The sequence below is a fragment of the Anomalospiza imberbis genome, chromosome 1 (assembly GCF_031753505.1).
Source record: "Anomalospiza imberbis isolate Cuckoo-Finch-1a 21T00152 chromosome 1, ASM3175350v1, whole genome shotgun sequence".
NCBI lineage: Eukaryota > Metazoa > Chordata > Aves > Passeriformes > Viduidae > Anomalospiza > Anomalospiza imberbis.
The window spans coordinates 70,692,935-70,704,964 of NC_089681.1; the positions used below are offsets into that span (position 1 = coordinate 70,692,935).

Consider the following 12,030-nt stretch of genomic DNA (forward strand, 5'->3'; position numbering starts at 1 on the left):
TGTTAAAAAAAATATACCCTAGGAATGCCAGAAAATACTTTCACAAAATAAGCAAAATTGTAATAGCTTCAGAAATGCTGAGAGCCCACAGAATATACTGACTTGATGGTTAAGAGCAGATAATCAGCATGTAGGGAAAATAAACAATTTTTCTAGTACTTGCTTTTGATATTTTTCAACTGATTAAGTTAATACTTGACCCTGAACAACAATGGTTTTATGTATTTACATAAAATTAATCAAAAAGGTGAAAATACCATACCACAGCATCTACTTTACAATGCCATTTCTTAGCTGGTATATGTCAGTCGGACCAGTAGCTCCACCAGCAAGATACCCTAGAGCTGTTTGGAACAATCAACTTGTGGTTCATTCAATTTTGTTTAAATGCAGCAACTCCAGCCTAGCAGCCTTTTTATTAAGTAAACCATCAGTAAATCAGAAGCAGTTTCCTCTTCTTCTGGATTACATGTGATCTGAGTAATCAGATAAATGTGATTGTGGGTTCGAGATTCCTTCAGACACTGCATTTGTTAAACTGAACGATTTAACACAATAGCCATAAGACATCAACAAATTTAAGTTAAAGAAACTTTATGTAGCTGTATTTGGATATAGAAAAAAACCTCCACACACACCATAAAGAATTAGGCTCAAGCATTCCTTAACATTTAGCTCCAAAAACAAAAATTACTGTTGCCTGCCCATTAGTGGGGGTTCAGTATTCAGAACTGCAAGGATTTTAAAACACAAGTATCTTCAAATAATTGTTTCTATAATAATTCCAAAGAAACTAATTCAAGTGTCAATACATGAGACTTAGCACATATCGTAAACATAAGCTAAAAACAACAATCTGGTCCACACAATGTGTTCTGATACCAAATACAGCTGGCCTGAACAACATAAGTTGGAACAAATATGAATTGAAACACTAATTAACTTAATAAAAGTTTTGATTGAGCTGTTCATAAACAGAGAGTCCTTCTGTCATTGTCAGCACACTTCCCAAAATGAGTACATGGAAAGCACTTACCTCAGTTCTGCCATTACATCCTTATGCAAATTCATCAGTAAGAGTTTTATTTTATTCATGTCATGTTCGCCAGTGGACTGAAATATTATTCGCAAAATCTCTTGCATGATCTCCAGAGTTCTGCTTTGGGACTGAGTAGAAGTGTCTCTATATGGTGCATTATAAAAAAATGAATCAATTAAGTCAATTTTATGAAGTTCAGTATTGTTTGTATGCAAAGCTTCTTCTACAACATCAAGATCAGCAATTATATGAAGGAGGCTGTTTAGCAAAACTGAAAAAGCAGGGTGAGTATTATTCAATTTCTCTCTGCTAAAATGACTGTCACCAAACAACATACCAGCATGGTCCTTCTTAGACATATTTTGGAATAGCTCCAGAAAGGCAATAATATCTTTAACAGCCAGCAGTAGGTCATTTGATGAACTTTCATTAGTCATAAGGAGAAATAGGGCATGCATTATTTTAGAATAATTTTTATCATTACACGCGCATAGAATGATCTTCACGATGTCTTGTATATCTTCAAAATTTCTTGATATAGCATCTTCAGATGATGTCTTAAACTGCTCTAGTAAAACATCAGGCGCCATTGAAGAGGACTGTCCAGTGGCCAACTTTAGTAATTGAACCCCTTGATCTATCACCACAAGTAAGTGCCTAATACTAAAATTCACCAATAAATTTTCTATGCTTGTAACTAGAGGAAACAAGAAGTTCTCAAAGTTGTCAGATATATTGATGTTCCCACTTAAAGCTGATATTGTCATAAGCATTGCATGTGTCTGGTTTCCAACAGATGACAACATCATTAAAGGCTGAATTACAGAAAGAAAAGAAAGGACGGCTTCATTATTCAGGAGTCTGGAAACTTCACTGGTCATATTCTTAACATTAGTAAGAACACTCTTAAGTGATGTTCTTGACTCTCTCTTCCAACTTAGGCCACCATAAAGATTATTCAGCTGTTCAAGAAGACTTTTGGCCATCTCCATTTCTGACACTGAAATGCTGCCCAGAGTTTCTATGATTTGTAAAGCCATTTGGCTCTTTGATGTGGAGGAACAATTGATTGCATGTGTATTATTCACCTGCAGTGGCACAGCATAAAGGGATAGCTCATTCCAAAAATCTAGCAGTTCTTTGAGAACTGAGTTATTTATGTGATGGAGCTCAGAAAACTTCAAAACTATAGAGTTCCATTCTTTAATCTGATGAAAAAAGCAAGTCAGATTGCGAGTAATGTCCATCTGAATGTCCTCCATAGAACAAGCAAACCCATCATCCAGAGTAATGAGTTTAAGCTCCTTAATGACTTCAATGACTGCATTGTAATCAAGAGTAGAATTGGTGTGCACCAAGTCACAAGGTTTAACAGTGGGATCACTCAGAGGTGTTGCTGTTGTGAGAGTCCAGCAGAACGCTGCAGAAAAACAAACAGAGGTCTCTCCAGGTTCATTGGAGATGTCTGCCAATGTCTCCAGCAACATTAGAAGACCTTCAACTTGGTTAGAGAACTCCTCATCAGTAAACATTGACATTTTTTCTTCCTGAGTCAGTATGAAAGCATATATTTCAGTTAGTGCTTCTGTAATGTTTTCATAAGCCAATCTTTCTGTAAGGCTGATGACATCAAAGACGAGGCTGAACACATCTTTTGTATTGTAGAGCTCATCTTGTTCAAAAAGCTGTGTTATTTGGTGTACACCAGTCAGGTTCCAGTAACATGATATGTTCTCAAATGCATCCCACCAGTCTGTTAAAGTACCTAACCCAGAGTTCCCAAGGTTAAAAGGTTTGATATTTTTAAAGAAATTTTCTAGGTTCTCCTGGATCTGTTTGAATCTACTTATCAAAAACTCAACATCCATGTTTCTCATGTTTTGCACCAAGGCAACTATATGCTTTAGAAACTCCGTTTCATCTCTTAATGGAAAGACAATAAAAGTAGGAGACTTGAAAATTTCAAGTGCCTTCCTTACCAGTTCAATATTCAGACCTGCTGTTTCCATCAGTTTCTGAGGAAATGTTTTGTGTTTGTTCTGCAAATTTGAGTCAAGTTTTCTAATCATATATTGAACGATCTCCATCAGCAAACTGATATTTTTCCCATGCAAGAAAGGTTCGATCTCATTGTCCAAATGAGAGGAGCTGTTTTCTTGTAATTCAAAAGTTTTATTTTTCAGAAGACTTTGAATTTCTGACAAAAGTTCCACTGATATAAGATGAATGTGGTGAAAAGGATTAAGGAGCATTCTTGAAGTCCTGTTAAAACCACGGATTGACTGACTAAAATGGGTCTTATTTGACATATACAATGAGCTCCCAACTAAATCACTGATAATGGTCTGAATTTTCTCTCCAGAATTATTTAAAAGATTAAAAATAAATTCAAGCACATTAATGTCATGTTTTACATAAAGTTCGGGGAGAATAAGTTTCAAAGTTTTTGCTATGATATTGAAATAAACACTTGCACAAATCACATTAGACGTACCTAGGGAACATTCAGGAAGTGTCAAATTAAAAACCAAATTAACAAAGTACATCACATTCATTAGCTTAACATCTGTCTCAGCATTTCCCAGAGATTTCAGAAGAAAAAAAATATGTCTTGCACTTTCAAGGTGGGAAGGTGACTTGTATTTTTCAGTGAGATTACTTAATCCATATACCCATGTGTTACAACCCTCTGCTTCATCCATTGTACTATAAAAGTCTAGAAAGGAGTTAAGATGAGATGAAAAATTTGTTTGCAAGTAGCTTCTGTCTTTCAGTCTATTACCCAAAATTAGTTTGGTAATATTCTGGAAAATGCTGATACAAACCATATATTTATCTTGAGGTACACTTTTTAAAAAAGCAGATATGTCATTTATCTCAGTGAGAATCATTTCCAGTTCCTCTTGGGAGAGCTTAAGAATAGTAGAAAGGGAATTTTCAATAGAAAATACACCAGCACCCTTATCTTCTCCCTCAGATCCTCCCAAGATGAAAGCATCAAGCCAAGAATTCAAAGACTCTTCGTTAACAATCTTCAGTATAGATTTCTGCATTTTAGTTATCACAGCTCCCATTGTCTCTAAAACACTTTCTAAACTGCTATCTTTAAGCAAGTTTGTGACTTCAAATGCATTGTTAATTACCCTTTGAAGATTAACAAGGAAAGTCTCAAAATCTTTCAAGTCATTTAAATTGCCATTTTCCTGAAAAACAGCTTTTAAAAGCTTCATTGCTGCTCCTGTAGCTTCAACAATAGCCATAGTTGTATTATTGCACAGTTCATCTTGAGTTACATTTAAAAAGTTTTCAGAGAGATATGCCAAATCATCTCTTAGGCAAACAAAATAAGTTGAATTCAAATTTAAGATTTCCGATGCCTCTTCAAAAATCTCTGTCCACGCCTGAAGCCATGTAAAAGTGCAGTGCAAAGCAGAAGGCACAGTTACCTTATCTCCCCAGTTTGTTACATCAGACAGGACACTGTCCAATGGAAGCAGAAGTAAGTCATAAACCTCTGCTGAATGTTCTACTGAACTCATGTTTGCTAGATAGAAATCAGTGCATCCATTATTTACCAGGCATTCTGGAGGCAGGTCAAGAAACTCTTCCAAATAACATAAGAGAGCTCTTTGGAGCTCTTCATCTATAAATAAAGTTTTAAGGCTGCTCAGAGTGTCATAAATGACTTGTATATCTTTTTTTCCATTCTGTGCAAGAAACTGTGCCTGAAACTCTGTGTAGTTGTAAATTAATAGTAATTTTTCACAGAGAGACTTACTGGTGAGATTCCAGAGAAGATCAAAAGTTTCGAACAGAAAATCAAAAACTAGTTCCTTATTTTGCAAATCATGCCATACTTGAGAAGATGACATACTTTTTGAAGCTTCATAAAGCAGTTTTAACAGAGTGTTATTGCTCTTAATATTTAAAACCAGATCATCATTCTGATACAGAGAGAGAATTTTCGGAACAACTGAGGCCACAATAGTACTGTTTAATTTTTGGATATTTCTGAGGAAATCATGCACAATTTCTCCTAATTCTTGTACCTTATACATAAAAGATGCATTATTACTCACTCCAGGAATTGTGCTAAATGAGACATTGACATGATCACCAGACAATGACTCAACTTCATAGATATTTCTTTGGAAGTGTCCACTGAATTGTTTTAAGTGGTCCAAAGCTGTAATATTTATTTCTGGCCAATCAGTCAGAATCTTTTTGAGCAGCACCATACTTCTACTATAGATTTTATTTTCTGTAATAGAAGATAAAATTCTAGATAAGGTCTCAATTGCCTCTTCCTCTTCTACAAGACTCAAGAGAGAAAGCCTAGACTCTAGTTCATGGAATACAATTTCTACTAGCTGCCAGAAAAGTTCTGTCTTCTTTTTTGTCCAGGTGCTCTGAAGAGGCTGGAAATTTTTTTGTAGGTCATTATGGAGTTCAGAAACTGCAAGTGAGAAATTGGTGGCAGATTCCTCCCCCTCAAAAAAAATTTTTATCCATATAATTGCATTATTCAAGGCATTTTCAATTAGAGACTTATTTGAAGAAACTGAGGAATCAAACATTATAAATTTTTCTATGACTTCTACAAGATGAAAAAGAGGATCCATTTTCTTTACACCAGAAGTCCTTAAGTTTTCTTCTGTCTTCAAAAACTCTTTGAAAGACATCAAAATCCTGAAAAAAATAATCATAAGTTTTTTTCTTGTTAGTTACCTAGCAGGCAGACAATAATTTTTTAACTATATATTATTTAAATGTTAGAATCTAGGTTTATTTACTTAATTCAAGGACATTCCAAATATAATTTAAATAGCAGTCACAAATTAATCATCACAAAATCTGAATTAGCAAAACTCGACAATTGCTTTGGGTTTCAAAAAATGTGCAAAATCCCTACTGGAAAGTCACAGCCTCATTCAAATCAAAACCTGACTGTAGACAGCAGTTAAAAAATTGTGCATTTATCAGTACTTATAATCAAGCTTGTAAGCCGCAAAGAGTACAACACCTTTGAGTACATCACATTTTCAGCTGCTGAAAACAACAAAGATTTTATGTTCCACAGACTAATTATTTTAGAGACAGGAATGTATCAGTAAAATCAATAAAAACCTCTATTTTTCTATGAATTCTAAGGAATTTTTTGTTTTCTCATAATTATTGAAAGCTAAAATATTCCAATTGGCTGCCTGATAGCTGAACACTGCTATTTTAATATCTACAAAACCACAAAATCACAGTGAAAATTGGAATGCACCCACTGATGTTTTTATTGTATCAGTATTATTTATCAAGATAAAAAACAATTACTAGCCCAATAAGACTGGTCAAGAGGATGTGCATGGAAGAAAGAGCCTTTGAATGTAATGGCCTCAAGTTGAAAATATCTTCTCCTTAAATATATTTTCTTTCTCTCCATACTCTGCAATCAACAGAGGTAGAGCTCAAAAACATTGTGTACTGCAAACAAAAGGGTAAAACAGCTGAAAAAATACTTCATTGTTGCTTACAACTGCAGCAGCACAGCAGTTTCCTTTTATAAACTAGAACCAAATTTCAAAACACCTACTAAATTTTTGAAGAATTTGACTGCAATCTCTCTCTTACTAGTTGATAATGGATTGTTTCTTTCAGATGTATCCTGAGATGTTGACTTGTATAACATGAATCATATCTCCTTCGATTATAGTGTTTGATATGAACAAGTAATTACAAGCAATGAGAAACTGAGGCAAATATTATAACTCCCAGAAACGATGCAAGTCATCCACTGTGTGGTTAGAAAGAGGGAAGTATCAGTTCCTGTGCCTTGCCATGGACCTTTCTTGAGCCTCTGCCAACTCTGACAAACATTTACTCCCTTTATGTGCAGCTTAACTCTTCTGTAGAACCTTCCAGATCAGGAATATTTAAACAACTTGACAAAACATAAAATTCTTAATAAGTACAGGGCTTACAGCCACATCTTCATATAAAGTGTTTACATTTTTATTCCGTCATGAACCAAACAGAGAACTTGAAACTGTAAGGAAAGTGCAAAAACATCAAAAGAAATCATAGACTCAGATTGTCCTAGATGAGATTGCAAACTACATTATGTACAACTAATTCTATGTGCTTAAAATTCCATTTTCCATAGGCTGTAGCTGTTGCTGAAGGCTTCTGTTACAAGACCTCCTGCACAACTGTGTTGACTTCTACAATAAAAATTCTAAATATTTCACATGCACTGGACTTGCTATACATGAGAAGCATTACTAAGTCACACCAACTACTTATGGGAATTCAACTTTGTTCGCAGAATTAGATAACTAATTTGTGTCCTAGCTCAAAATGCCAGTTATCCACAGCTCCTGATTCCTGTGAGTCCTGATCATGTAGTAGTAATATCCTCTGCTGAACCTGTAGGAAGCGATACTCTAAAGCACAAACTTAATTTCTTTTCCAGAATATGTAAGCATTAGCACAATTATTTGACTGTATACAAGGTTTTGAACTACAGGATAAAAATAAAAACACAAAACAGACAAAAACCAGAAATCAATTAAATGAAAAGTGAAAATGAATATTTAGGTTGATCTAATTTTATAAGACAAATTGCAGAAAGATACGTATAATTTACCAATCATGAGATGAAACATATCCTTTTGAAAAATAGGCATCTGATTTCTCATTCCATTGTTGGATCAGGGTATTTATCTCTGAAAAAAGTTTCCTGTCATCTCTGTCATCTAGAAATTGAGACATTAAATCAGCCATGATTCTTCTAAGATCAAGAAGGAGATTCTGAGAGAGACTGCTGCTGTCGAGCCATTGCTCAAGTACCTAGTGGATTGAATGCAAAACAGAACATCTTGTAAATCAAAGCTTTCTTAGGCAGTACACAGAATTTGCATGTCTTGAAAAAATTCACACAATCAACGATAGCAAAATTTCTCCCTAACAACCTCTCTAGACTCTGAAATGACTGACGTGACAAAGGTTGATTTTCAATACAGTTTTGACTGACACTCAAGTTTACAATGTAAGGGTTACAGCACACAGACAATTGACATCCTGTGTGGTGCTGACCTTGCCTAAAGACCCAAGAATGGAAAAAAGATGGACTGAGGCTGAAATCAACCAAAAGCTGACCTCCACAGCCGACTACTCAGGCTTCTTTTACCAGACTTCTGCCTACACTGCCCATATGTTGGAAGATAGCAGCCTTAATGTTTTTGGAGTCCCATAACACAGAGATGATGAAGAAGCCTGCATGCTCCCATTGTGTAGCCCAAAAATAAGCACAACAAGGCTTAGCCAAAACTACTGACTGCTCTCCTTTCCTTCACTATTACCTTTCTTTTTAATGCCAGCTGAATGTAACAGATTTACTCTAAGAGATATTCTGTTCACCAAGATAATTCACAGTGGCCAGCAGCTTACAGTATTTCTGGTTCCCATAATAAGATTGTTAACCCATGCTAAGAGTTTTAAAATCATGGCTGAAATTATTACTGAATTTTATTACAGGGAAATTAGTGCATTAGTTTTGGCAATCATACTGAATTATTACATCCTATTTCATACTTCATCATACAGCAGGGAAACCTTCTCAAAGATTACATTTTTAAGGAAATACATAGGAAACACTACATGTTTTCTTTAAATAATATTGCAAACATCTCCAGAGCATCTTGATGCATGATTCTTCTCTTATCTTTAATGGAGAAAAACATGATGTTTCAGTATAAAAACAAATACCAGTGTTAAGGTAGCTGGGTGTTTTTCTTAGGACATATGTGAATGTTTTATTCTTTAGTCCATGCAACTGCACATATGTCATTACAGAGAATTCACGGCAAGCTATTCTGCCAGAGCAGAATTTTAAAAGTCTCTACTGGAGGTTTACTTTTATCTTGCTTCAGACACCATTGCCAGAGACAGTGAAGGGGAAAAAATAATTAATTAAATATCTATTAATTTAGATATAAATTAAGAGGTGTCTAGTCAATTTTCAGTTTTTTCCAACATTCAGTCTCGGGTGGAACAGTAAATGTTTACTGGAACAGTAAGCAGTTTCCTCTGACAGGCCTCTGCATTGCAGTATATTTCATTACATTCCCTATTACATTTCAAATCTGAATCTCTGTTAATGAGAAAATCTGATTAAGTGGACACATGATGATAGATTATACTTCCACTGTAATGATTCTTTATAAGGATTATTTCATTTTTCTATCAAGAAAGTTTATGAAAACAATTTTATAGATAACTTAGATCTCTTAACTGAGTTACTGCTGACAACCTACATGCAAAAACTGGGAATTCAAACTATTAACTTATTAAAGTTACCCATGCATAGAGTTTGAACTTGCTGACAGCATGAACAAGATACATTTTGGCCTCATGCTGTGCAGAATTGCAGCCCTCTCCATTTTTCTCTTTGTTTGCTTCATCTTCTGGGACAATAGCCAGAGCAGAGCACACAAACTGTTCCAGTGTCTCTCCTGTGGGAATCTGGCAAGGACACAAGGAATTGATGAGTATTTCAAGAGCATTGCTGAGTGTTATCTCTCCTATCAACTTACTTATCTAGTGAAAATAAGAATAACACATAGCCTCTTCAGCAAGAATAAATCCCATTTAACCCAGCCTCACATTCCCAGGCACATACTTCAAAGTACTCCACATGCAAGCTGCTGTATAAAATACCAGTGGCCCCATTAAGGTGCTCATAGAGCGGGCAAAATGATGGAGTTGTATAGGCAAGGAATTTCCACCTTGTAGCTACACTAGTGTTGCTACTTCTACAGTAATTTGCAGGCTGGCACTGAACTAACTTGACTATGATACAGTACCCCTACAGTAGAATAACTATATTAGAGCAAATTCACAAGTAAAAAAATTAGTTATATAAAAAGCTCTTAGTACAATGATGATTCTCAACCAGTGATTACACGCAGCAGACTAGATTTAAATTGAGGTTGGTGGGTTTCAAGAGAGTGGCCAAGGGAACTGAATTTTTTCGTCATAGACCTAATTTTTAAATTCTGTGATAAATAATTAAATACTCCCAAGCCTATAAATATTATTAAAGCTTACAAAAACAATGCCACACATTTTAATTCTGTTGTTGGCTTTCTGAGATCCTTTACATCCTTGCTCCTTTCAACTTTGACCAGAGAATTCATGAAGTTTTGCATGTGTTTTGACAGTAAACAAAATGGGACATTAGATACAGAATTGAAGGGCTCCAAACAAACATTATCCAGGCTTCCATATCTGCTTTCATAGTTTTTTGTGGTCTTCATTGTTCTAACGCAAGCACAAAATATTGAGATACTAGTTTAAATAATTACCATGTGAGTAGCCTGGGATTTCACAGTCAACCACAGCTACCAACCTGCAGCTGAATGCAGTTCATTTAATCAAAAAGGCCATCACTGATATTTCACTAAAAGGCCATGATATTTCCTTTAAAAGGCCATCCAAAAGTCAAGGGTTTTTTTTTATAATTTACCCATTTGTTTAAATCAGCTATTTTTACAATGAGCTCTTCTGGAGTATAGAAAACTGTACTGCTCTGCAAAGAACAAACAGATTTCACATAAATACCAACATGTTCTATTAAAGAAACTGTGGACTTAAGTACAAATTCAAAAGATGTTCCCAGTTTTCTGCGGTCAAACCAGACCACCACAACAGACCGCTTTGCTCTAGAGGATAGGTTAGAATGCCTTATCTGAAGAAAGATTTTCTTCTAAATGTGATGCATCACCAGGATATTTGATTAAGCACCACTGAGACAACTCAGTCTAGTACATTCATATCAAGACTGCACAACTGAGAAGAAAGGACTCTTGGTCTCCCTTAATTTATACACAGAAGAGACAGTCATTCTTTGTCCAGCAAACAAGATGAAAAATGCTACCAGACAAGGTAATCCTGTCAGACTCAAATCAAGGATTTGGTTTAAAAGCTTAGTGGAGCAATCCTCCAAATTCTCCATAGGTTTGGATAATAAACACTGGACTCTGAAGTCACACAGCTGTGACTTCAGAGAAGCATAAATTCATTAGTGTATACAACTAGACCTGTCAGTATCTTCACGTGCAGAGATTTCAGCTAAAGCTAAACATTTATTTGATGGGAATGAAGCCAGAACCTTGTAGCTGCTTCACAAAGCTAGGCTTCTGTAATGCAGTAAAATACATTAGGGTACAAATTAAAAAAAAAAAAAAATCAAAGACATAGACACCAAAATTTTAAGTGATTTACCTCTGTTAATTGTGCTGTATAACTTAACAGCTTCTCAACACGAGGGCCATCAAAACCAAACCTGGATTCAAGTTCTGCTTTCACAGCAAGTGGATTCCACAAAACATCCCCGAAAGAAAGATTGTATTGAAAACCTGAAAGAAAGGAAATCTTTTGTTTATGTATTTAAGTCTTTTTATTCATGTCATTTCTTGGTGGTTCTCGCTTGTTGAGATCCAAGTACCATGTTCCCAACTTTTTTGGGGATAGCAGAATGTGTGCACCTAAACACAAATTTACCTAGGCTAAAACCCATGATTGCACTAGTGGTAAAGTCAGTTAATGTGATGGCATTTCAGCACTTGATATGATGATGGTGGGATTCCTCTGCATAGCAATTGCCAGCAAATTCAGTAGGGTACCATTCTGAATTGCACAGAGGCATGCAAGGGTGTGTGTATGAACTGGGTATGAATCACTACTGAGAAAGAGAGCAATGGGAGAATACCAGAAGTTCCAGAGAAGTCAAGTTCATCCTCTGTGCAAGGGCTTCAGCACTTCACCTTTCTCTCACATCAGCCTTGACTTTTGCAGGTGAAGTGGGATTTAGACTGCATATTACTCTTAGCCTGACCTTCCACACCAAGCAGACAGCTGCACCTATACATCGTGTGCTTCAGTTAGCCCATGAAACTTGCCCCTGCCCTTTTCTTGTTTTCTGGGGCCAGGCTACCTTC

General features: G+C 35.6%; 1 protein-coding gene across 1 annotated transcript in view; it reads right to left on the minus strand.

Annotated features, from left to right (window-relative positions):
• The window catches only part of ABCA13 (ATP binding cassette subfamily A member 13), a 164,633-nt gene that overhangs the window by 138,459 nt on the left and 14,144 nt on the right, over window positions 1–12,030 (minus strand). Inside the window, exons 8-11 of the mRNA XM_068185206.1 lie at window positions 11,315–11,448; window positions 9,389–9,553; window positions 7,677–7,879; window positions 1,037–5,728 (exon numbers count right to left, since the gene is read on the minus strand). Of these exons, the coding sequence (XP_068041307.1) occupies window positions 1,037–5,728; window positions 7,677–7,879; window positions 9,389–9,553; window positions 11,315–11,448 (5,194 nt within the window). The remainder of the gene's footprint in view (window positions 1–1,036; window positions 5,729–7,676; window positions 7,880–9,388; window positions 9,554–11,314; window positions 11,449–12,030) is intronic.